Genomic DNA, 27,472 nt, shown 5'->3' on the forward strand with positions numbered 1-27,472 from the left:
AAAACTGATTTAAAATTTACAGATTGTTCCCTACCGAAGAATTACATGAAGATGATGTACAGATGGTACACGACACCAGTGCAGTTAGGGAAAATGTACAAAACTGTTCAAATATATGTTGGAAGTATAAGGAAAAGGAAGGGACATTTTATCATATGTGGTGGGATTGTAATGTAATTTTAAAAAATTGGGAAATGATATACAATGAATTGAAGAAAATGTTCCATTTAACATTTGTTAAAAAACCTGAAGCATTTTTGCTAGGGATTGTAGGAAAAGATCTGCCAAAAAAGCTGAAAAACATATTCATGTATGCGACAACGGCCGCGAGAGTTCTAATAGCACAAGGATGGAAGACTGAAGAAACCCCAACTAAAGAATCATGGCAAGAAAAATTGATGGACTATGCAGAACTGGCAAAATTGACATATAAGCTACGGGACAAGGATAACTGTGACTTTAAAGATGAATGGGAACCCTTTACAAAGTATTTGAAGACGCAACAAAGCAAACTGGACTGCTTGGCTGGCTTTGAATAAACATTCATAAACCTTTCTATTGATGATAATCAGCTAAATAGTTTGAGGATCTATACAACTGTGCAACATGCAGAAAACAGCATTCTTAGAGAAATCAAAGACTGGAACTGAGGGAAGTTGGGGGGTAGGGGGGGTGGGTTTTGTGTGGGAAGGGGGGGGAGGGAGGAAAAATGGGGGGAAATAAGGATGATATGTTTCTGGATAGTATGTTTTGTTCTAATTTTGAATAAAAAAGTTTAAAAAAACAACAATATAGTCACAGAAAAAGTAAGGATTAAATACAACAGGCTACAGAGAAAGATTTCAATCCTCAATCTAAGATTTTATGCAGAAACATCATCATAATACAGAAATAAACAACCAAACATATATAAACGATCGACAAAATAGGAAACACCAAATGTATTGTTGCAGCATTTCACACATCACCATTGTTTCACGAATTAATATGAAACCCCAAAACAGTCTGACAAGAAGACTGTGTGCTTCCAAGACGTATGACATATTGAGGTATCCATTGAGAAGGGAGAGGGGAGAATGGGAGGCAGCTGGGAATATGTGGCCTCTTCCAACTCCTAACAACTTAAAGTAAATGATCCTCGATGATGAGGTTAGAGTTGGGGAGTTGCATGCCATGAGGTACAAAAAACTTCCCTTCCTGCACTATACAGGAATGTTTTACGAGAACAGAAAGCAAAAACACCTTTCCCCACTCTCCAGAACCCCCAAACAGCAGCATTTTATTGCAGAAGGGGTGGGAGTGTAGAAAAGAGGAGAAGGGAGACCACCTCCTCTCCTCTTTTCTGAGATTCATTTCATGTGTAATCTGAAGCAGGTTTCAATGCTTCTGTTCTAGCATGGTTGGAATTCCTCTTGGGAAGCTGCAGAACACTGCAGAGTTGTGTTTGTGTGTGGAACTCCAGCTGCTAGAGGGACCCACTTTACACATACCTGCTTCCAAATATGTAATGGATGAACTACCTATCCATCAATGTCCCCTGCAACAGAGGAAGCATCAAAGCAATCTGATCATTATGACCAGTTCACATAAAACGATTTGCATAATATTCTGGCTTACCTGGATCAACCAGTGCTTTGTTAAATATTTCCTTGAGTTTCCTGCTCTTCACATTTCTCCCTTGTGCAAGGTTACGGTACATCTCATAACCTATGATCATTACACCCCCTTCATCCTGCCATCTTTGGAGCAGATAGCTTCTCTCTTGAGGGCGTTTCACTGTTGCTAGTTCACAGACCTTGTGAAAACAGACAAAAAACCTGAATTTCCACCCCCAACCAAACATGCCATTAATGTACTTGCAGAATGTTAAATACTGAAAATGCTCATACTCAATGGATAAACTTCTCACACATTCAACACAAATGTTATTGTCTGCATTACTTAATTATGTAATTTTTCATGATTGAAACTGAATGTACCCTGAAGTCCATTGTGAATTATACATACCTCAAGTTTCTCATCGTCTTCTAAGCCTTCTTGCCATTTCTCAAATTCATTCAACCAATTCAGGGCTGTGTTCAGCGGACAAACAACAAGAGCTGTCCTGAAATCCATCTTGTCGCACAACAGAATAGTATGAAGAAAACTAACTACCTTCAAGAGAGAGAAAGTCAAACAAATCACCTTTAATATATGTCTTCACATTTTTATAAAGAAAAAAGCAGCTACAAATATGCTTTTTAAAAAATGTGGTGACTAACATGGGGCAAAACTAGTTGATTTTCATAATGAATTATTTATTAGGGGTTTGTGTGTGAATCAAAGCCTTTCTCCTTGTATTAAGCTTGCTGTGTGTATTTGCTATGCAACCAACTAATTTTGATTTCTTCCAATATAGCTGTTTAGTGGATCATCTCTCTCTAGGTAGTTAAATTAACTGCCAGATGTTTGTGTGTGAAAAGGGGCTTGTGTGTAGTATGTTAATCCATTCCAAGATGTACAACTTTAGTGTAGGAAAACCAAGGAAACTCTGGCACTTAAAGGTATACTTTGTTTGTATTCAGGTTGGGGGAAAAATGCTACCCAGAGAGGCAAAAGATACCCCCTTCAAACACTCAGCCTTCCAAACTTCTGACTGTATAGCCTTCTGACTGTATAGCCTAACACATGTATAGCCTTTTACTCATTTACTGGGTGCCGTCCTGATATTTTCCTATTATGTTTTCTCCCCTGCAAGGTTACAGCATTTTCCCAGTACAGAATGCATTGTTATACCTGAAAAAATGCAGTATTTCCCTAAGATAGCACATCTACTGCTTTGAGACTTTAAGGAACAAAATTTCACAAGCATCACAGGGAGCCAACCATCACTCATGCTATAGGCTGTGATGGGCATATGCATGCCCATGATATTTTGTGAGCTATTTCTCAATTTTCTTTTTTAGTTTTTTATTATTGTTTTAGGGGCTAGGTGTTCAATGATTGTAAAACAAAGGAACATTCTTCCAGTAATCAATACAGCTACACTATGCTTCTGCCACTGTTCTTTTCTGAAAGAAGTAACATCGTGTGTGCACGCACGCACAGTGTTAGAAACTCAGATATATGAGCTAGGTGCCAAATTAAGGTTACAGTCCCAAAATGGAATGTCTAGTTGCCATTTTTGCGTAAGACAGCTATAAGGTCTTACTTTTCAAATGATGGACTGACTGTGATTGATTCTCAGTTAAACACCTGGCTAGTTCAGATGACCACCTTGAGCTAGGTTAAGAACTTTGAAAACTTAAAGAAAAGTAGCTTGATCCAGGGACAGTCCACTTATATGTTGGCCTATTCCTACCTCTTTTCTTAATGATGACTGCCCCTGCTCAGGCTGCACAGAAAAAGTGTTCTGGTTCTTGAAATTTATTCTGATTGTGCAGATAAAATATAATGGATAGAATTCTACAGGATGTGATATTAGTGCGTGCAAACAGTCAAGATGCAATAATCCCAAGGCATGCACCTCCTAATGGTGGAGATATCAGGTGCCATCATGGTGCCCAGGCATCTTCACTTGATCACAAGTGGTCAATAGCCAGGTGCAAAATGCACCTGGCTAATTTCAAACAGTGTGTGTGTGTTTAAAGTCATGGCATGTATACATTCCCATACTGAAGAGGGAATGAACCACAGCTGCCAACGTTTCCCTTTTTTTTTAAGGGAAATTCCCTTATTCCGAATAGGATTCCTCGCAAGAAAAGGGAAAAGTTGACAACTATTGAATGAACTGCAATATGTCACTGTAGTATAAACAAAATGTTGGATCAGCACAGGGGAAGCTAAAGTTCAAATTCCCAGATCAACTATCAAGCTCACTGGATGATTTGGGGACAAGCTGTCTTCTCAGTCTTACCAACCTCACACAATTGTTCAGAGGATAAAATTGGATACCCACCCTTCATGGAAAGTGTTTGAGCCCCTTGGAGGAAGAGTGGTATCGAGATGTAATAAAATCTCTCCTCCCTGCACCAGGCTATTCTCCCTACAGCGACTACAAATAAACTGGACATTGTATTATTGCCTTAAGATGGAAACTATAACAATAAGGCTAAAAAAGGCAATGGGTATACACACACAAACAGTCGGGAGAAGGCTTTTACATTTACATGATGCTGCAGCTTTAACCAAAGCTAGAATGAGCAAGTTCTATCCCTGCCAGCAAATCCTTGAAACATACCTGCAAGGTCTTTCCCAGACCCATACAGTGGGCAAGAATGCATCCAGAGCCTGCAGATTTCCTTGTTTTTTTCACAGATTCACAACAGCAATCCCACATAAACTGTACACCTAGAAGTAATATTTTCAGAAGATCCTTATAGAAATTTTAAATACTCTGCACTACTTATTTTTTTAAAAAATCAGCAATAAACAAGCACTATTTCTTGCTTTGGCTTATGATGGCAATCACAGAACATGGCAACAACTCTCTAACCCTACCAGTTAAAAAGGTAAACTCATGGAAATCCAGAGTTTTGGGGGCAAAGCTCCTGTCACAGTTTCTTACCATCAACTTGATGTGGCTTCAGCTTTGTAACTATGTCACGATGAACTTGTACTATAGGTTCTTTGGTTTCTTCATCTTCATCTAAAACCAGCTTAGTTGTAATTGGACATTTCATTGGTGTATCTTCTAGTTCTATCACCTGGAAAGATTTTTGTGTGCAATTAATTCAAGCTGTTACAGAAACAACAAAGCTACTCAGAGCTAACACCAGAATAAATATTGTGAAGTTGCAAGAAAATGGATTTATCCCAAGATATGAAACAACTACTCTGTATTTGACAGGGAGCATTCCATGCCAAGTCAACAAATGAGGCTTGCATCATAGTCATGGACTTCATTGGAAAACTGCAAATTGGTGCTTCATATGTGTGTGGGGACAGTGTTGGAAAATGGAGGCACTCTGGTCAAAAGAAATGAGCTAAAGCATAAATAGTTAAGCTAGAAATGAAAGTGCCCTGGGTTAAAGCTATATCCTGTTTCTGGGGAATGCAGTAATGCTTGCTTCTAACCTGCTAGCAGTTGCATCTTTAAATAATTTGTTCCATGCAACAACAGGAAAATCTCTTAATCACAAGCTAGCAGACGTAATAAATAACAAGATGAAAGATAAAGAAAAATTATTAAAAGATGATCCAAAAAGAACTCCCTTAAGAGAATCAAGTATTTTTGTCTTAAGACAGTCTTAAAAAAAATCTTTCATTTTTTAAAAAACAATTCCAGTAGCACCTTAAAAGACCAACTAAATATAAGCTTTCTAGGTACGAGCTTTCGTGTGTATACACACTCCTTCAGATACTCTGAAGCAGAGGTCACTACCTCAAATATTGTGAAGCAGAGGTTGCTACGAGGTCGCTAGCAGATGCTTGTGGCTGTGCTTGGCTTTACATAGATTTAAAGCTTGAGAGAAAAGTATCAACACAAAAGTAGATTATGCTAACTGCAAGTTAGAAAAACAAAGGAAGACAGGGAGGGCTTAGAGGGGTCAGAGAGGTGTAGTGGAAAGTCCCCTCAAAATATATAGTAAAGGTGGCTTATAACTACTGCATTAAGGTGGGACAAACTAGGGTGGGGACGCTTGCAAATGGGTGACACAGGAACTGTGGATATGTGAATAACCTGTAACTGGGGTCTCTTGTATTCACCCTGAAGTGAATGTGACACAATTCTTGTACAAGAACAAATCCTTCTTTGCTTTGCTACCTGTTGCCTAATTATTGGTCTCTGCAAGATAACGAACCTCAAAACTTCCACATTGCAAGACTGCCCCAAAACTTTGGAAGGCATTTTGAACTAGACAAAATTATCAACCAAATCCTCGATTTACATCCAGTCTTAGCACTCTTCTCGATTGGAAGTGGTAATAATAATGGAGTTCAATATAGAGAATTACTAGCGATGTTACCGGCTGCTGCCCAACTGGAACTAGCTAGTCATTGGAAGGGGCTTTCTATGCCCGCAGAGAAGGTACAAAAAGGTGGGGGGGGGAGAATATAATATGAACTCTTGTCCCAACACAGGCAAGTCATTAAGGTGCTTTACAATCAAGCAGAGTGTAAATTTTATGAAATAAATAAGAATTAAGTGATATGGGCTAGTTTTGATGTTACATGGTTTCTCTTCATTAGGTATATCAATAAAGCTCATAGTCTCCCTGGGCCACCAGTATCCCAAACAACATGACATTACCTCTAATAATGAGAATGACGACAGTAGTACTTTTTATGGTTATTTACATTTAATTCAGCAGACAAGTTGTTATCCTCATACAAATGTTTGTGATTTTGTATGTATACATTTTGTGTAAAATTTTCTAATATACCTCTACAAAAATTCATTTAAAAAAACTGCAATAATTCTGAAGGGTTCATTGTTGAGGGCAAGGGCTATAGTTCAGTGGAATAACACATGATGTGCATGTCTATGTTGCTGTGTTCAACCCCAGTACTCCACATAGGGCTGGGTGAGATTTCTGTCTGAAACCTTAATGAGCTGCTACCAGTTAGTGTAGAAAACATTACACCAACAATCTTAACAGTTCCATGTTTTTACAAAGGATTGGATAATCAAGAGTAATTTTTCTTAAAGTTGTTAAATACATTCAACAAGTGTTTTCTGAACATTATTGTACTTTTCACACATGGGTACTATCCAGCTTGTGTTGCCCCACTGACAGAAGGCATCCATGAGCAAAACAGGGAAGGAGGCTATTTGGGAGGATTCATCTGGTCTGGAGGACAGCTGAAAACTGTCCTCCAAAGGAACACAGGAAGCTACTTGAGATCAATTGCTGCTGGGCCATCTAGTTCAGTATAGTTAACACTAACTAGAACTGGCTGTTCACAGTTTCAGACAGGTTTTCCTAGCCCTACCTGGAAGTACACCTATTGTTTTAAAATATCAACTAGAATGGGCTTGGGTAAATAAAAATATCGTAAGCATGTGTCTGAAAGAGTAGATTGTTGGTAAGAGTAATAATAATAAATGAATACGTTTGCAATGTTTGTAACATTTTACGTTTCCCAGGAAATGCTACTGCATACTCAAGTTTTCTATTATAATTCCCTCTTAGTGCTTTCAAGGTACTACCAGCACCTGGTAGGATTATTAAGATTCCCCAGCACCAAAGTGTTCCAAGCTAACAACAGACTAATCCCTGATGCCCTTTGTATATAATAAGCTAACGTACTTCTCTTAGCTTCTCCCTCTCACGTTCCCTTTCCGCAATGCGCCGTCTTCTCTCTTCCTCTTCTTTCAGAGCATTTTGAGTTTCTCTTCTGAGCTTATCATCTTTAAGTATCTTCCGTATTTTTTTCCTGCCTTTCCCGGGAGATTTTGAATCATCATTATCATCATCATCAGAATTACTCTGTCAAAATCAGAAGAAAATACTGGTTGAAAGTCTACCATATTTTCATGCATGTTGATGTGTGCTGTAATAAAAAGGAAACAATGAATAGTCATGTAAATAAAGACACTAATATGGACCTAGCTACTTAATATTATTTTAAATGGTGCCAAATATTAGTAGTGTACAATACACGGCAACCGTAGCTGAATAAAGTGCATGAGAAAAGAAGTTTTCAAAACTGAATGGCTAGTTTGTCACAATTGTATTTACTTATTCGCGTGAGCACTTACCAAACAAGGATGCCCTTAGTGTATTTCAGAAGCACCCTAAATACCCCAAAGTTGCAACACAAACTGTTTTTGAAGGTCCTCCTGTTTCAAAAGTGGCTTGCCATGCAGTGTAGGACAAAAAGGAGGGAATCGAAAGTAAGATGTGCAACAGTGGCAAACTACAATTTATTCTGAGTACAGTAATTGCAACATGTTGCAGTAATAAACTCTTCATGGGGCATATTTAATTCTTTCAGAAGCTCCACCAAAAAAATACTACCATATGGCAGTCGTATCAAAGCATATTCTATTAGATACTACCAATTGAATCCAACCATTTGTCTTACCTGAATGGGTGTTAGTTCACTACCTATTGTCCAAGGCAGAAAACAGGATTCAAGGCTGCTTCCTGCCCTCATTCAATCCATTTTCTGACGAGAATGACACAGAGCCAGAGCAGATGATTAACAAAATGAATACTGGAAGAAGAGAAGTCAACTCATGCACAAACAAACTTGAACCAATAGACGAGAGAAATGGACCTTGGCAAAGGAAAGAGCCTACATAGATTTGCAGCCCACCCATAGAAGGGGGTGGGGGGTTGTGGTGGTGTGACATCCATGAAATTGACTATTCAGGTGAGACCAATAGTCCACTTTCTATGGGTGGCAAGCCATCACATGGAATGTACCGAAAGAGACATTCTCAATAGTTGGGCGGGGGGGGGGGGGGGGAGCAGCGGATGTATGAATTAGATCTGCAGAAGCACCTGTTGTAAAAACTCGCCACCCAAGAGAAGCATCTGCATATGCAAATTTATCCATTTTGTAATGCTGGGCAAAAGATTTTGAAGTAACCCATGCCGTGGCCTTGCATATGTCCTGAAGCAAGGCATTGGTCGCAAAGGCCACCACAACCAAAGCTGATCTAGTAGAATGGGCTATGATATTTGAAAGCACAGGTAAATTAGAATACTCGCAGCCAAAAGAAATACAGGCTTTCAGCCAACAGGTTATTGCACTTCGAGAGACCTTCTTGCCCAAGGACTGTGGATGAAAGGAGACAATATTTTGTGCAGTTAATATACACCTCAACTGAAGGTCCACTGGACAGTGAGGGAGTGCCATGCCTTCTAAAGATCAAGGGAATGACTTAGAAGGCAAAAAACTGCCCTGGGTTGTGATGAAAAGCAATAATTCCCCTTGCAAATGAAGGTTGGATCGGTTCAGAGAACCACAGAGTCTTTGAAGACACAGAGGTGCCAGTCAGTAGACAGGGGTCCCAGGTTGGAAACACACAGAGCTGATGTGATGGTGATGAGGAAGAGCACCTTAAAGGAACGAATTCCTAGAGGAACAGTGTGAAGCTCAAAGAAAGCCACTGGAGAGCTTGCAGCACTTTGTGAAGACTCCTAAGATGGAAAGCAGTGTGCTACAGGGGGCAAGAACAGGGAGGCATCTTTCAAGAAGAATTTCAACATGGATGGGCACTAAATGAATTATACCTTCAAACCAGCGCCACTCATGAATGGTTTGCCACATGCTCTGGTATCTTCTGTTGGTCAAGGGGATGCTAGAATAGTAGTCACCACCTATGCAGTCCAGAATGCTTTAGATGGCGCCACTCAAATGCTAGGCTGTCAGGCCAAAATGGCACCAGCAGTACTGAGGCCATTCCAATCACAGCTACCTGAGATTCTGGGCCAGAAGTGGAAGAGGAGGAAAGGCAAACAATAATCAGGGGATGGGGGCTAGGTAGATAGGGCGCTGATGCCCAGAGCCCCTTCTACTTGCTACCTTGCACTGAACTCTGGCAGCTGAGGCTTCTGAGGTGTGGCAAACAAATGGCAGCTGTTCTAAAAACTCACCCTGGCAATGGACCTCCCCCCAACCTTAAGAGACTAGCATCTGGCATGATCAGAACCCTTTCTGGATCCCGAAATGGGACCTCTTCGTTGAGATGTTGAATGGATGTCTACCAATAGTGAGAGGAACATAAAAGAGCTTGTGCTGAGAGTTGGAAGTAGAGTTGGTATGACAACAGGAACCATTGGTTTTACCAAGTGTGAAGAGCCGAAAACATGACCGGGATGGTTGACAGAAAGAGGCCTTGAGCTAGCAGCTAGGCTGCTTCAAACAAGGTGAGGAAAAAATAGTGAGAAATTCAGCCGGGGGAGGGAGAAAAACCACAGAATAAAGGTGAACTTTAAAAAAGGGAACAAAAGGCTAAAACACAGTGGTGGAGGAAAGCTTAAAAACAGTAACACACTCAACCACTCACACAAGTTAGAAAAACTCACAATGGGTCCAAGATCAGCAAGTACAAAGAGAGGGAGGCTAAGTTAAGAGTAAAGCTGAACATGTCCACCCCAAGATGAAGGCAGGGAATGGACTGAATGAGGGCAGGAAGCAGCCTTGAACTCAACTCTATAATCATTTATTTCCTTGGATAATAGGTGGCGAAGCAACACCCATGTGATGGCCTGTCACCCATGGAAAACACCAAAATTATAAGAAAGCCTTGTAAGATGCTGAAACATTAGGGGGAATGTGAGGAATGGTGTTTCTACATTCAGGGTGAAGTTCAGTCATTTTTGCCACCAGGAAATACATGGTTAAATTCAATGTTGTTATATATACAGCAAAGAAATATTACTTTTGTATGCTGCTACTTCTGTCATTATTTTGGTATTTTAGTCTTCCTGTTAATATGAAAGTGTTCCTGAGGTTTTAGATTTTGTGATGTATTGCTGCTCTCCTTGGTGTAAGCTGCTTTGAGCAACTCTTTTTTATTTTTGTGTGTGGAAAAGCAGCATATAAATAAAGTCATGGTAATTTATTTCACAAGAATAATAAAGAGAGGCCAGGATCAAAAGAGATTCTTAGGATCATGCAAAGGACTTAACAGCATCCTACAGAATGACAGTTCTGACTCCCTCACTCACCTTGAAGAGCTGACCCATCCCTCTGCCATACTAAACTTTTTTTAGAAACTCTCTTCAGGTTTAAATGGAGTTTGCCTTTTACTGTGGGGAGAGGTGCTATTTGACATGTGCACTCTAAATCCTCAAGGCCACAGAACTTATTTCTGTGCAATACCTTGTTCTCACTGGATGAATCCTCCTGGACTTTTATGCGTCTTCTTTTCTTCTTCTGCTTGTAACTTCGCTGATTTTCTTCTAATTCAGCTTTCTTGGCAGATCTGAAACATTGAAGAGGATTCACAGATCTTCTGTTCATGGATTTTCTGCTCAGTTACTACTAAACCAACAGATCCAAAACTGAACTTAACAGTGGAAATGTCATTTTCACTTCCTCTGCCAGAAGATTAAATATATCATGCATTAATTTGAACACAAGAACTGTAGCGGTTGTTTCTGCTCCTTTTTATTAACTAATTAACGCCTCTAGTTTCACCTGCACCAACGTTTCATAATGAAGCACTATGATGATGGCCTCTTTTCCTATGCTCTACTAAAAACCTAATGACTCAGATAACCAGGAATGCACTCCTGCTTAAGGAATTAAGAAACTGGTAGTTGCAACAAACTTGAAATTAATGATCCCTTAATAATGTTTATAAAACAATGAACTGTTTTGGTATAAGAACATAAGAACAGCCCTGCTGGATCAGGTCAAAGCCCCATCTAGTTTAGCACTCTGTTCTCACAGTGACTAGCCAGATGTACCAATGGGAAGCCGCAGGGTTGTGGGTGACACTGTGGTCTAAACCACTGAGCCTCTTGGGCTTGTCAATCGGAAGGTCAACAGTTTAAATTCGCGAAATAGGGGGAGCTCCCGTTGCTCTGTCCCAGCTCCTGCCAACCTAGATGTTCAAAAGCACAGCAGTGCAAGTAGATAAATAGGTACCACTGTGGCAGGAAGGTAAACAGTGTTTCTGTGTGCTCTGGCTTCCATCAGTGTCCCGCTGCACCAGAGGTGGTTTAGTCCTGCTGGCCACATGACCCGGAAAGATGTCTGTGGACAAATACCAGCTCCCTCGGCCTGAAAGCAAGATGAGTGCCGTAACCCCATAGTCGCCTTTGACTGGACTTAACCATCCAGAGGTCCTTTACCTTTACCCTTTTCCAGTGGAAAGCCAGCAGGCAAAACACGAGCACTACAGAACTGCAACACCAGCACTTTATATTCACCTGCAATTGCCAGCACCTGTGATACCCAGCACTTGGTATTCAAATCCATGCTGCCTCCAGCAGTAGAGGTAGAACATACTATGCTAAACTTGTGGTAAAGTATTCATATTAATGAACTCCTTGTTGACTAATTGTTGACCTAATATTATGTATTGCAGTAGAGGAACATTGGTCTGAAGAGATTTAAGGGTTGTCCGTTTTACAACTTAAGCTGAAGATATATTAAATTTTTAGAATTGATAAACTGCTTAAAACTCTTTAAAATCTACAACATAAAAACATTATGCAGGATCATTATAAGCAATATGGACAGTAAAAACAGTAGAACTGCAGTATACAGTAAAATAGTAGTATAAAGGCAAATAAAAACAATGTCTGATCCATTTCTGATGGTTTACTAGCTAAGCCTCACATGAAGTTTGATGCACTGGCTTGGGGATTTCCTATCGACCATTGCCTGGGCTATGGACCAGTTCTGTTCTATTTTGGGGTGGAGTGGGGGATTTCCTGTGTCAGTTTCACACGTGTTCATCACTCATTAATCTGTTTTATCCAGCTTTCCTATATCAATCTGCATTTAGTCCAATAAGACACATTATATTGGTTTGCATTTTGTCCAGAAAGGCATGTTATTTTATATGCATTTTGGAACCTTTCTGAGCGAAGGCCTACATCAGGGGTCAGCAACCCGCGGCTCCGGAGCCGCATGTGGCTCTTTTACACCTTTGCCGCGGCTCCGGGGCGGATACTAGAGAGGGGAGGAGGCGCATTGTGCGCCCCGACACTCTCCATTGTAGTGGGCGCTATACTGGCACCGTCCCGACGTCACCTTCCCGCCCGCCCGCCCGCTACATTGTAAGGGGCATGTACACTGGTCACTGCATTGAAAGGGGGCATGTACGCTGGTCACTGTTTTGAAGGGGAGTGAAGAACACACACACAAAAAAAGGTAACTTGTTAATTTAACGTTTATTTCTATGAGGAGTAATTCTGAGGGGTCAAACAAAGAAATAATAAAAAAGTGACAAAAAAAGTTATTTTTATAATGACGAGTTTTGCGGCTCCCGGTTTTTTCTTCTTCAGAAACGGGTCCAAGTGGCTCTTTTTTCTTAAAGGTTGCAGACCCCTGGCCTACATCAAAAATCTGTAGATGTTTAAAAACAGAAAAACGGCATTCTAGTTTGGGAAGTGCAAACCAGGTTGGTTTACTTTAAAACATGGACTGAATGAGTTATCCTTCAGTTTTCACATCTTCCCCCACCCCAGAAAGAAAGATATGCAATATAGTTCCTAGCTGAAAATCAAACTCTCAAGAGTATATTTTTAGAGTGAAGTACCTTGTTCTAGGACGCTGATCATCTTCAGATTCACTGACTTCTTCACTGACTCCAGATTCATTTGCTTCCGAATTATCTGAATCCTCACTGCTTACTTTAAGGTTAAACAAAAATTGGTATCATAATTGCTGCATCAGTATCAAAACACTTGTAGTTAAGTACTTGACCATCATTTATCAACATTTTAATAGAAAGCCACTAGAAGTACAGTTGACTCACAGCTTGCATGCAATTAATTTGCAAATTTTCAACTTTTTTTATTTTGGTCCAGGAACCAAGAGAATTCAGTTTGTGGCAAAGGGCAAACAGGAGAGAGGGTAATAAGAGAGATTTAAATCCTTTCACCAACCAGTGTTACCCACTCCCTGCTACTAACCTTGCAACTTCTGAAATACTCAGCTTCACGCAAGCCAGCCCACAGCTGAGAGCAGGAGTAATCTTGTAACCTCTGCACCTGAAATGTACAGCTCTGGAGTGTGGAACCAGTTAAAAGCAGAGACTGGACCACTGCTACATTTTGACTGTTTAAATGTTTTTTAATTGTTTTAACTGTCTTCGATTCATGTGGGGTTTGTCCAGATAAGACTGAGCAACTTGTTGGTGGGTGGTTCCCTAGACTGGATGGATGGGATGTTGCCTGCTCTTGATGAGGTTACACACCCTCTGATGCAACTAGTACTGCAGCTTGGGGATACTTATGGATCCACTGTTGTCACTTGTGGCACAGGTTGCCTCAGTGGGGCGGCATGCCTTCCAACAGTTTCAGCTGGTGGCCCAACTGTGCCCCTCTCTAAACAGGAGTAGCCTAACTTTTGTTGCCTAGGCTCTGGTAACCTCTAGGTTAGATTAAATTAGTTGTATGTAGAGCTGCCTCTGAAGGTGGTTTGGAAATTTCAGCTAGCGCAGAATTCAGTGACCAGATTGCTCACCAAAGCAAGATGGTTTGAGCATATATTGCCTGGAAAGTACTGGTTTCAACCTATACAGGCTTCAGCAGCTCAGGACCATTATACCTCAAGGACTGCCTCTCTCCATATGAACCCTTAGATCACGGGTGTCAAACACAAGGCCCGCGGGCCGAATCCGGCCCGCCAGACCTCGTCATGTGGCCCGTGTAGCCGCCGCCGGCCGCCAGCCTTCACCTTTTATTCTCGCTTTTTTTTTTTTTGACACAAGAAAGCCGCCTCTTCAGCGCATGCGCGGCAGCCTACAAGCCAGAAAACGTCTGCCCTCTAGCGGCACCGGCTGTTCTACACAGGAAACCTCCACTTTACATGCATTCAGGAAACCTCCACTTGTTACAATCGGCAGATACAACCGGCCCTTTGAGGGTGACCAAACTGCTGATGCGGCCCCCGATGAATTTGAGTTTGACACCCTTGCCTTAGATCATAATTTAAGACCTTTCTTTGTGTGCCTCCTGCACGAAAGGAGTATTCCACAGAACTGAGCCAATGACACAAAATGGTCAGTTTCTCATTTTTGCCAAATAAGCCTCACCAACTCAGGGAATGACAAACAATGGTACTGCAGATGATCACAGTGACTGAGCTGGGACATAAGGACTCAGGGAACCCCTGAGGCACCTTGGACCTAAACTTTTCAGGGCTTTAAAAATTAATACAAAACCTTTAGGTAGGTGATGTCTGGCCACTTGAAATCACACAAATCAAATGCATGGAAGGTGAAGAGCTGAAAAGCTCTTTTTGCACAGGCTTCTCCAGCCACAAAGAGCTTTTAAGCTTTCAGATTTGCTTACTAGGCTCTGGGAGGCTCTTCTAAGAACTCAAATGGCCCTGAGAGATTTCGCAGGAACCTTCCAGAGCCTGGGCCTTGCTTCAGGGGGTAGGACTCATTCAGTGTGCCGGCTCCAGAAGGTAAGGGTGGCCGTGTGGGTATGTTCAATGGGGTTCTTTTTAACTATATGTAATTTTGACTACGTCCCCAGAATGTACCCACCCCCACACACAAGTTGCGAGTCAACTGTAGAAATATGTCCAATATTACAAAAAATAACAAAAAGAGAAAAGTAGAACCTGTGCCACCTGCTGATCACACACTGGCATGTTTCAGAAGAAACACTTATTTCATTATTTAAATGTGGGTGAAGAATAATGAGGGTTTAGGACTTCTGAGTTTCTAACAAAAAACAGGGGAAAGGGGCTAAGAAAAGTACAGAAGATACTGCTGATATTTACCTGTAAGGTATTTCAGAGGTACTAGGACACTACCAAGTGGGTATTATGATCCTCCACTTGCCTGAAGGCAATTCATTTTTTCCTACCTTCAAGCAAGTGAAGGATGGTGGCATCCTAGTGCTTACTGAGTAAAGATATAAAGCTGTTTCAACAGGTATATTATTTTCAGTGCTATCCAAAATAAAACTTATGCTAAAACAGTTCAGCAGAATTAGGCAGAACAATGAAATGTAATTATCTTATTTGTATAAAAATTAAACAAACAGTAGCAGACAATACCTGACTTTGGTAAAACTTCTTTTTTAATTGTGAAGAAATGGAAGAAAATAAACAGAGAAAGTGACACCGGATGCAAAACACCAGTGCAGTCTCAATCTGCTTGCATTCATGCCCTCTAAATACTTATTAAGGCCAGAATCCAAAGAGCTTACTTAACAGTGAAATCCTAGAAATGTCTACTCAGATGTTAGGCCCAACAAGGCTGCAACACCATACACACCTACCTGGGAGTACGCTCTATTGATAACGAGACATACTTCCAAGTAGATATACATAGGATTGCACGGTATGTGTGTCTGTTGCCTGGCACGCATCCAGTGGGATTTCCTCTTCCACAGTAATCTCCCATCCCAAACAAAGAACACAAGTCAAGAGCCTCCTGGGGATGCGCAAGCTAGTTCTAAAACAGGAAGATAATTTAAAGTTCTAAATTAAGATTAGAATAAACATTTGGGAAAAGGTGAGAACCCCCTAAATCTATGTTTTTATCATTTCAAGACATACAATGTTCTTAAGTTCGCATACTGAATCATGTGGCATCATCATCATGATTTCAACTATCAAGTAGCAGCTGATTCAACAGAATTCTAAACTCGCTGCTCAATTTTTTTTTATAATGACCAGGATGCAGAAGTAATTCCACAAGGTCAAGGGGTTTTAAGCTTCTGCATGTTCAACAACAATCTGTTTCACATGGCACTTGTGAGATCAGATAAAACTGGCCATATTCAGGGTGATATGGTTGTAGTTTGGGTAAGGGATATGGACTGCCATTTTTGTTTTTATGTTTTATACTGTAATGGTCATCGGCCTCAAGCAATAGTAATTTGTCTCAATGTCATGGCAAAACAATTTTGGAACTAAGGAAAATAAGTTTGTGAATCATTAGATCTGCTGTTCAAAGTAAACAATTCTCACTGGGCATTCCCAAACCCTTGGGAAAACAAAAATGCTCTAAAAATACTGGCCTTTCTCTCCAAACCCAATAAACAACTAAAGTATCCCTTTCCTGAATTGTTTGACCTCCTGCATCATCCTACCTGATTTCATCTACTCTAATCAATGAGACCCCTTGGAGATATGCCATTATCAGTGAGGGATTGGCACACACATTTTAGAGGTTTCTGCTGCATCTACCCCACTACTCCATGCTCATTTGTCCAATAGTACTGGTATTCTATTGTTGTACTTTATTGATATACTTCAATGAGACTGTAAACAGCTTTGAAAGACCATTTCCTGAAAAGCGGTAAATAAGCCTTTCATGTGAATAAATAAGCATTTTTAATTCTTGCTTCAAGAACTGCCAGAGTATGGATTATCAGCTATTTGACAGATGCATTCCAATAAAGTAGCAATAAGAATTGTACCACTATCTTCAAGGACCAATATGTTAGCAAAATAATGGCTGCCTATACAGCCCAATATGTAGACACACACCACACATTTTAGATTTTGTACCTTTCCTTCTGTTCCTGCGTTTAACTTCTTTTGCCTCTTTAGCTTTTTCCTTTTTCTCTTCCTCAGACTCTCCATCACTCGTGGTCAACTTGTGTCTTAACAAGCGGTGTCTGTATCTGGGTTTCTTAGCCCCATCAGCATCTGAATCAGAGTCAGACTCATCTTCCTGTTCATTCTCTCCTGTCACAAAAAGGGGGGGAACCAACATAAAGCTTCTCCCATACAATTTATTTTTCCAGCTCGTATCAGTATCAAAGGGAGGTAATGACAACACATATCATCTACATTATGAAGGATTTGAGTTTAGCAGTTATTATTTTATTATTATTTATTAAATCTATTCACTAAGAAGAACACATTTCAGTTCTTTTTAATATGTGAATGATATTGTGCAAATAATTAAGTATTCAAGTTATATTTAAGAGTGTCATAGGATTGAAGGCATTATATGAACGCTTCAGCACAACCTTACACTGTGAGCAGATGGCTATAATAGCTATCTGCTCACAACTAGCTGCCATATGAGTTCAATTAGAGCTTCTTTTGGTCTAAAATGAGGTGCTGGTACTCATATATTGATGAAAGTGCTGTGGGTACCAGCACAAAATGGCTGCCACATGTTCAGGAAAAAAGGAGTGTCAGTACTTACCGTTAAGTACTGTGAGAAATACAGTTCTAAGTTCTATGTTTGGTCAATTTACATATTTTGTTTAAAAGGTGCTTTGCTGATTAGTCTCTTACTAAATATTTGAAATGACAATGAATTTGAAAATAACAGTCCCTCTATATGGTAGAATGCCCACCCAGGTCACAAATCACATTTTAGTACTCTTATTGTACTACTATGTGGTGCTCACCATTGTCACCTCTTTTTCCATAATGCTTTCCTTTCTTCTTTTTCTCTTCATCAGATTCTTCATCAGAAGAAGTTTCATCCTCTGAGGAAAGATTGGCTTTGATTTCTTCTAAAAGCATTTTCTTGGCAATTCTTTGAAGTAAAACAAAAAAGGTGTATTCCATTGGTTCAGCAATAAAAATCAGTAAATGCCAAAGTAAATGCATAATAACCGAGCAAGATTAATGGTTGAAAACAAACCTGAACAGAGAATTTTAAGAACTGAGCAAGAGTAAAGCTGGCAATGGAAGAGTAATTTGGTGGATTAACCTGCTTGTGGAAGAAAAGGCTGATTTTTCCCCTAATAATGTCAAACAGCCTTGCAATTTCAGAAGTATTTATTTTGCTGACTTGGTACCATGACATGGTTACACTTTTATATGCCTCCTTTCAGTGTCACCCTCTTGTGAGTCATAATCATAGCTGCACAGCAATATCTAACTGAATATTAGATTCCCACATCAATCTTGGTAGCCTCCAAAATATCACAAGGAATCCGTATCTCTGAAGGGCAGAAAACCACATCCCAAGAAAGAATTTTAGATTATAGCACTGGTCTATCCAACAATCTCCTTACAGATTTAGCAGTTTATAAAAAAAATACTGTATTTCTATGGCCACCGAATGCAAAGGTGAGTCGCATGAGTTATCAAAAATAAAGTGCATTCAAACAGAATTTAGTTACTGAGTTCTTGATAAGGACTCAATTTGTGAATCACCTTTAAAAAATAACTATCCCACATATCTTGACCAATCAAGTGAGCTTTATTCACTCATTTACTTATTCATTCATTTATTTGTTTGTTTGCATACTTATGGACTGACTTTAATTTATTTACTTATTTATTATGTACTTATTTACTCACCTATTTATTCACTTATTTGCTATTAGCTTACTATTAAGCTAATATTTATGTACTATTATTCATTTATTTATATATATAATTATTAACTTAGTTAACTTATTTACTTGCCTGTTTGTTTGTTTGTTTGTTTGTTTGTTTACAAGAAGAGACAAACCATCTCCCTAACAGTAGGGTGGCTTTGGTGGATGTAGGGCACAATTCTGAAAGCAACAAGTCTGAAACCAGCCAAATTAGTCCACTAGATCCCAATTCTTTTCAGGCCACCACCCCCATGGTTCCATAAACTCGTTTCCAGTGCCCCCTACCCTATAAAAAGCAGAATTCAGAATAAGGGTCTTGCACAACCCACTAAGGAAGATATTAACACAAAAAAAATCAAAATGTTAACAATTGCACATTTATTCAAAATAAAATTAAAACTATTTAGTTTAATTAATTCAAGAATTTGATCCATTGGTACCAGATATTGCATGAAAAATATTTTATGCATTATTACTAAAAAATAGTAAGGTGAAGGAAATTTATAGCATAAAGTGTTTATATATTACTACTTACCAAACATGCACAAACCTTCACCTATCACAGATGTACTGTAACTAATTTATAAGAAAATCAAAAGCTATTACCAATGATTGGCTATCTAGTGACTCATGACAACTCAAAATCATAAATACAAACAAACATTACCAAAGGAAATAGCTTTGAAAGTGAAAAGAGAAGTAAAACTTTAAAAATAACACAAGGCTCTAGTGATCAACAGTGCCCCCCTAGGAAATCGCATCACCCTCCTGGGGGAGGTATCATTCACTATGGGAACCACTGTTTTAGTCCCAATAAAATATGCTGAGTTCCATTTATTTATTAATGGGACTTTAATTTACTTCTTTCTCTTGCTTGAACTTTATTATATGTATTAGCACAGTTTGCATGTCATGGTAAATAATAATTATTGCTTTAACATAGACATGGAGATCATTCCCACTTTGCAGAAGTAACAAATCCATGATTTCTGGTTTAAGTGTTGCATCCAAATTGGATATCATGGTTTGTTTGCTCAAACCATGACTGGTAAGCTAAGAAGAAAACTTGGTTTCACCTCATGACTTGCTGCTCTTGCCCATACTAGGACAGGAGCTATCTGTGAATTTCTGGTAAATCATTAACTTTGTTTACCCTAACATGTGAACAAAGCAACTGTTTTAAATCATGGTTCTGGTCAACCACTGTACTGTAATAAAACAATCATTTGTAAAGTATTTGAGGGATGAATTCCTGCTTTCATACAGAATTTGATTAATAAACTGGCACTCCTTTGCAGTTTTATCAGAGTCTAGGGCCTCCCGCCTCCGCCCCCAATAAGCATAGCTGATTAGCACATTGATACTCATTTCATTTACAGCACTGAAGAGAGACCACCTTTTGCCCCATTTCAAATACTGTGCAGTCATTTGCGGTTATAACTACAATGCAAGATTAATACCACGCATGTGCCTGCTGCCTTTTCCATAGACATCAATGGCAGCTCCTAAGCTGACTCACTCACACAACCAACAAATCAATGCAATACTCTTGATATTGTGGGAAGGAAAGTGTTATGCAATTTGCCAGCACACGCGCTTGCATCATGCAGACTATTGCATCTGAAAGAAAATGATAAATCCTTAATGCATGCACATGTCTTCTGAGATATGTTGGCAACTCCAACGAGACACAAATTCACAATTATTTATTTTACATGCTCCTAAATTGCTTGAAAGTAACTTATAAATAAGCTTCAACAGTGTGCAAACTATACACGTTTCGTTTATTAATGATGTTTCATGCTTTAACACAGCTTTAACCTAGCGGACCACAAAAATGACTAATATGTGGACACTTTTTTAATATGAAAGAAAATATCTCAATAAATTGTGCCCTACCGTCTTTGTAGAAAAACTGGCAGTCTACATTTCTTAAATTAAATGCTTGGACAAGAAACATGTTTTACAAAAATTTATTGCATCCATCAAATACTTCAAAGTCATTGTGCATGAATACACTATGAATCTCTTAATGAACAAAAATAACTCCAAACATATTAAAACAGTACTATTTCAAATTTCAGACAAACCAAGAAGAAACAAATACACACCACAATGAAATATGACACTCTGTGTTATATTATGACCCACTAAAATATTGCACTTTGGCAAAAGATTATTTCTACACTTTAGTAAGAAACATGTTAAAATAATAGTTTTGTCAGAAAAAGAAAGCTGTAGATACAGCCTAAGCTGTAACATTACAACAAATATCTAGCATCCCTCTTTGGCCTGGTGGAAATGGGTCTTTTGACCAAAAAACAAGCAACCATTAAATTGCAAACCTAAGTGCATTTACTTGGAAGTCTGGGATTGGTATATAAAGGAAGAAGTCACCAAACCCTTAACAGTAATCACTATGGTTGAGATCCGAACAGCCCCATATGCTGGAAGAAAGCATTTTGGTGTGCAAATGGGATGGGGAAACACCCCAAGCTGCATCCCTTTATTCCACAGCAGCCACTGCTTGGGGATGAAGGGTTGGAAGGAAGACCAGAAGTGCTCGTGTCTTATGGAAGTCCTTAGCAGCTCTTTGGATCTATCTAACATACATAGTCAGTGAATAGACTCTTTAAATTGCATTTTCTTAATTCTGATACAGCATGATTTTCTTAATTCTGGTACAACATAAAGCATTGCAAAAAGATATAATACAAGTCAGCCAAAATTCACCTTGCATACTGGTGAAGACTATTTGATGAACACCAACTCCATCTAAGAGAGGTAGATTTATTCTTTCCTGGATTAAACAGTACAAGCAGGCCCACTATTGGAAAGCTCGTTATCCAAAATCTCAGTTATCTGAACATACCCAAACCTCACTACAAGAATGTCTAATTCAGGTATCTTAGCAGCCAGTTTTGCTGTTTGGCAGAAGCCATTTGGGGTAGAAACCATGGATAGAGAAGTGCTTTTTCTTCTAGAAAAAAAAGTGCCTGCACTCTGCATGACGTTGTTACAGTAAGTGCCACAATTTTAACCGGTATTTTTCTTTTAGAAAAAAGTGCTAGTGCAGCACACCCTTGAGTACCCCCAGAAAAAAAGCACTGGAACGGAAAAAAGCATTGCTTCATCCATGGTTTCTGACCAAAATGTTTGCTGCCAAACAGCAAAACTGGCTGCTCAGATATCTGATTTAAGGATCTAGGGGGCTTAGATCCATAAATTAGATGCACCAAAAAAAAAAAAAAAAAAGCTAACACTATTCTAGGCTGCATCAACAGAAGTATACTGTCGAAATCAAGGGAAGTAATAGTACCACTCTATTCTGCCTTGGTCAGACCACACCTGGAATACTGTGTCCAATTCTAGGCACCAAAATTTAAGAAAGATGTTGACAAGCTGGAACGTGTGCAGAGAAGGACAACCAAGATGATCAAGGGTCTGGAAACTAAACATTATGAGGAGAACTTGAAGGAGCAGGGTATGTTTAGCCTGGAAAGAGGAGACTGAGAGGAGATATGATAGCCATCTTCAAATATCTTAAGGAATAACACATGGAAGAGGGAGCGTGCTTGTTTTCTCCTGCTCTGGAGGGTAGGACTCGAACCAATAGCTTCAAGTTAGAAGAAATGAGATTTTGACTAAACATTCGGAAAAGCTTTCCGACAGTAAGAGCTGTTCAGCAGTGGAACAGACTCCCACGAAAGCTGGTGGATTCTCCTTCCTTGGAGGTTTTTAAACAGCAGTTGGATGGTCATCTGTCATGGATGCTTTAGCTGAGATTCCTGCATTGCAGGGGGTTGGACTAGATGACCCTTAGATGCCTTCCAACTCAAATTCTATGATTCTATTAAAAAGATTGGACATATTAGGGAGCAGGAGTGATTGAACAAATCAAATTTTCTTTTGTTTGGCTTTTGTTAATTGTCTGCAGCAGTTTCAGGCAAAAAACATAGGTTAGAAATGTTTCCATAAGAAAAAATGGAAATCATCAGCTTGTTATGCAAATGCTCACCTGACAAACAATTTGCTGGGAACGCATTTTGTTCCGATAGCGGGACCTGCTTGTATTCATTATCTCCCCCCACCCTTTAAATAAAATTTCAGGAACTGATGTATTAGATATAATTATTCTTCATGATTTCAAGATACATCTGCTATGTATTAAGAAATAAAGTATAATACTCCATGCTATGTATTAAGAAATAAAGTATAATACTCCAAGCAAGCACCTAACAACTTTCTAACTAAAAATACCTACTAAAAATTTAAAATCTAGTAATTAAAAAGGGACTCAAGTTTGCATCTTTTTTTAAGTCCCATTTTGTTCAAAAGTATGCTCATCGTTTTATACTGCCAATCTTTAAACAATTATTTTAAACATTCCTTTATACATTTGTTTTAACGCTGTGTGTGAAAAGCAAGTAACAGCTAGATTAGCAGCATTTTAATCTATAGCCAGGTGCATATAGCAGAACAAGTATTAATATTCACTTTAGGGAGAAACGAAAAGCTCTCCTCTGTATGTAAAAGCCAGATAAATTGGTAACAAACAATTCTTAACCCCACAAAGCTGATTGCACATATCATTATCAAAGACACCTCATTCAAAACATAGTTATTGAGTTTTGTAGAAACAGTGCCCAGAAAAGAAACTTCCTGGTAACCAACATTAGAATTTAGATGCCTTGGTAGTAAGTACTCTTGGTATTCCAACAAATCTCCCAATAAAAAATTCACTTTACTCAACTGTTTCTTCTTCTCTTCCCCCCACCCTCCAGTCTACTATTTGGCAATTTCTTCCATTACAGAATTTAGGTATTAGGAAACCATATGGTAGGGCTGGGCGATATCTGGTTTTCAACACTGTGATCTATCATTAGCTAAACACGGCAATATACTGATATATCACAATGTCTGAAATAAGGATGGAGCTATGTAGAGACAATGGCTGGCTTCATGATTTTTCCCACATTGTGATTTTTTCCAGCAGCTGCTCTTGTGATTCGCTTCCTCCTGCAGGAGACAGCAGAAAGCTGAGCCAGCAGAGTTAAGAGAGGCTGCAGCAAACAAGAGAAGCAGTGGCGGGTTTTACGGTTTTTCACACATTGTGATTTTTGTATAGTGCACACGCATGCACACATCATGATTCACAATATATTGCCAGGTCAAAAATTATGAAACCATTATTACGATATGGACTTCAAACCTGTTTTGCACGATGTTTTGATATATCTCCCAGCCCTATCATATGGCCTACGAAACTAAAAGCTTTTGACTACAGCAATACTTTAACATTGAACTTCAATATCATATATGCATATACGCACGTTTAATTTAACATGTGACTGAACACCCCGAAACAATGCCAATAAAACCTCAATGACAGGAATGGGTGTGTGTTTTTTTAAAAAAACCCAGTCATTCATTATATTAATGCCACCAGATATTCACTTTTAAATTTAAAAGTGAATCTTTCTGGATACAACAGAACGGATTTCTTCAAAAGCATGGCTCTACTTTCTAATCAGGTTTTCTTAAGAATGAATGAGCAAACCAATTCAAAAATATTCAATACCCAAAACAAAGATTTGTGTCACAATACCAGCTAAACGGTATTTCTTATTCCTACAGGTAGCCATAATTATCAAATTGTGTTAAAGTTACACAAAATCTGCATTTTACATGGAAACTTAAAACAGACAGTGCTGCAATGCATTTATAACACACCCTATGCAAGGTGTGTGAATTATCACTATTTTCTTAGTTTCTTTTCATTTCTGGATTTGGGGGTTTGTTTTCTGGCCCCTCGTTCAAACTTGCGGGAAGCCTGTGAGCGAGTCTTTACAAGGCAGGCACTTCTGGTTTTTACAACCTGCTTGCTGTTCCGTTGCTCTTGTTTGCGCCCACGCCTAGGGTGTGTTATAATCTTTTTAAAGTCCTTACGGATGGAATCATACCTATTCTCAGGATCGTCGTCATCATCTTCCTCCTCTTCCATTGGTACAGTCTGCGATTTATTGTCTCCTTCGTCTCCTTGGGAAGGGGGGGTAAAGGGAATATATTTGGCACAAGCAGAATAAACTTTTGTCACATCAAATGCTATATCACCAATCACCTGAATAGTGATCATCGTTTCTTACAATTACTAAATGCAACTCATCCTTTTCTAAGGACTGCTATATAAAATTAATAACAGAATAATAAAAGTAATAATAAACAGGAAAAGAAAACTAATACCATTTTTGTAACATTATCCTTTGTAATGATCACTGCAGTTTACATGCACACAAAAATAGCTGCCAATTGTAGATTAACCAGATTCACTGTGTGTAATATACTGGTACTCTACAGATTTGGGTCAATTCGCACTCATCCAGAAGAACCAGCCCCTCCAATTACAAGGCACAGCGGTGCAAGAAACAGGAAGAACATAAAGAGGGAGGCATTCTTTCTGAGGGTCCACCATTCTCAGCTTAGCTCCCTGCAGACTTGGCGGTGGGAGGAAGGAAAAGAAACAGTTAGAAGGGTAGGCAAGACCTCCCACTCTCTTACTCTTATAGGTGTGTCTTCTCTTTCTGCCCACCTCATCCCAATGTTTTCATTCTGATCTCCCCATTCACAATCTTTTAAACTAAAATTCATACGCTCTAGGAATAGCAAATATTATTTAAATGTCTATGGTAACTCCAAGTGCCCCATGCCAATAGAAATTGAGCTATAACAAGCTACTGAGAAGCAAGGAGGAAGTATCAGCATAGTGCCACCCCTCTCTCGAAAGAGAATAACCAAATGAAGATGAAGCATGCTCAGTCATCACCATGCGCTACAGAATATTGTCAGTTTGTGAAGAGGAGGGTGAAAGGAAAGCAATTTGTCCTGCTTCTACTGCCTACAGCCCTGAGAGGGGCTGAGAGGAGCTGTAAGTCACCCATTTGAAAGGAAAGGGTGCTTGGCCAGAGCTGTGATTGGGAACGCTTGTTATGGAGTGAAGCGATATTGCAACTTTCTGTGCATGGCTATTCTGTGCCTAAGGTGGAATTAGTTAGTACCCTGAATACTTCCCTCTTCAAGAAACTGTCAACATACAATGCAAATAGCTGTTCCAATAATGACAAAATGAACTTTCAGTTTTAGAAAAGGGACGGTGCACCATCATCAGAAGCTGCACTGCAGTTACCGTATTTTTCACTCTACAGGACGCACCAGACCATAAGACACACCTAGTTTTTGGAGGAGGAAAACAAGAAAAAAAAATATTCTGAATCTCAGAAGCCAGAACAACAAGAGAGATCGCTGTGCAGAGAAAGCAGCAATCCCTCTTGCTGTTCTGGCTTCTGGGATAGCTGCGCAGCCTGCATTCGCTCCATAAGACGCACACACATTTCCCCTTACTTTTTAGGAGGGAAAAAGTGAGTCTTATAGAGCAAAAAATACGGTAATTAGGACACATTATCCTTCAACATTTAAATCTAACAGTGCTCCTCTCTTCAAGTATTTCAGTTACATAAGGAACTATTATCATCATCATCAACTGAATTTATGTACCGCCCTATACCCGGGGGTCTCAGGGTGATTCACAGAATAAAATCAAGATATAAAATCACAAAATACCTAATAAATCCAGGAGTACCCCCAAGCTATGAACCTGCTCCTTCAGAGGAAGTGTAACCCCATCAAGAGCAGGCAACCTCCCACCCATCCGGTCTAGGGAACCACCCACTAACAGTGCCTCAGTCTTATCTGGATTGAGCTTCAGTCTGTTGGCTCTCATCCAGTACATTACCGAGGCAAGGCACTGGTCCAGCACTTCCACTGCCTCACCTGCAGATGTAAAGGGGAAATAGAGCTGAGTGTCATCAGCATACTGCTGACAACGTACTCCAAACCTCCAGATAACCCCAACCAGTGGTTTCATGTAGATGTTAAACAACATGGGGGATAGGACTGAGCCCTAAGGAATTCCACATTGAATGTTCCAAGGGGCTGAAAAGTAACACCCTCTGGGAGCGACTATTCAAGTAGGACTGGAACCACCGCAAAGCGGTGTTACCCACCCCCTTGTTCGGAGAGTTGCTCCAGAAGGATACCATGGTTGATGGTATCGAAAAGGGGCCTGTTTCCCTTGTCTCTCTCTAGACAGAGGTCATCATACAGGGCAACCAAGGCAGTTTCTGTGCCAAAACCAGGCCTAAACCCCACTTGAAATGGATCCAGAAAATCAGTTTCTTCCAAAAGCACCTGGATCTGCTCTGTGACTACTCGCTCCAGGACCTTGCCCAGGAAAGGGAGATTAGCAACTGGCCGGTAGTTAGTTAGGTTTTCCGAACCCAGGGAAGGTTTCTTAACGAGTGGTTTTACCACTGCCTCCTCCAAACAGGCAGGGACCACCCCTTCTCATAAAGAGGCACTGATCACCTCCCTGGCCCAGGCAGCTGTCCCCTCCCTGCTGAATTTTATCAGCCAAGAGGGGCAAGGGTCTAGAGCGCAAGTGGTTGCCCTGACTGATCCAAGCACCTTGTCCAATCCTCGAGCCTTACTGAGACTCATACAACACAACAGAACTAGACCAGGCATAGGCAAACTTGGCCTTCCAG

The 27,472-nt window shown here is 39.7% G+C and overlaps 1 protein-coding gene across 12 annotated transcripts in view; it reads right to left on the reverse strand.

Annotated features, from left to right (window-relative positions):
* Positions 1-27,472, reverse strand: part of ATRX (ATRX chromatin remodeler) — a 91,875-nt gene that overhangs the window by 30,569 nt on the left and 33,834 nt on the right. For 11 of the 12 annotated variants that reach the window (XM_083596228.1, XM_083596229.1, XM_083596232.1 and 8 more), the window contains 10 exons: positions 24,836-24,911; positions 17,949-18,079; positions 17,092-17,271; positions 13,154-13,247; positions 10,762-10,864; positions 7,233-7,412; positions 4,547-4,685; positions 4,220-4,329; positions 2,008-2,154; positions 1,618-1,795 (listed from right to left, as the gene is read on the reverse strand). In XM_083596228.1, the coding sequence (XP_083452354.1) occupies positions 1,618-1,795; positions 2,008-2,154; positions 4,220-4,329; positions 4,547-4,685; positions 7,233-7,412; positions 10,762-10,864; positions 13,154-13,247; positions 17,092-17,271; positions 17,949-18,079; positions 24,836-24,911 (1,338 nt within the window). Of the gene's footprint in view, positions 1-1,617; positions 1,796-2,007; positions 2,155-4,219; positions 4,330-4,546; positions 4,686-7,232; positions 7,413-10,761; positions 10,865-12,931; positions 12,961-13,153; positions 13,248-17,091; positions 17,272-17,948; positions 18,080-24,835; positions 24,912-27,472 lie in introns of those variants that run through there. The other variant, XM_083596227.1, reaches the window with a different exon arrangement.

This window comes from Podarcis filfolensis (assembly GCF_964270895.1).
Source record: "Podarcis filfolensis genome assembly, chromosome: Z".
Taxonomy (NCBI): Eukaryota; Metazoa; Chordata; class Lepidosauria; order Squamata; family Lacertidae; genus Podarcis; species Podarcis filfolensis.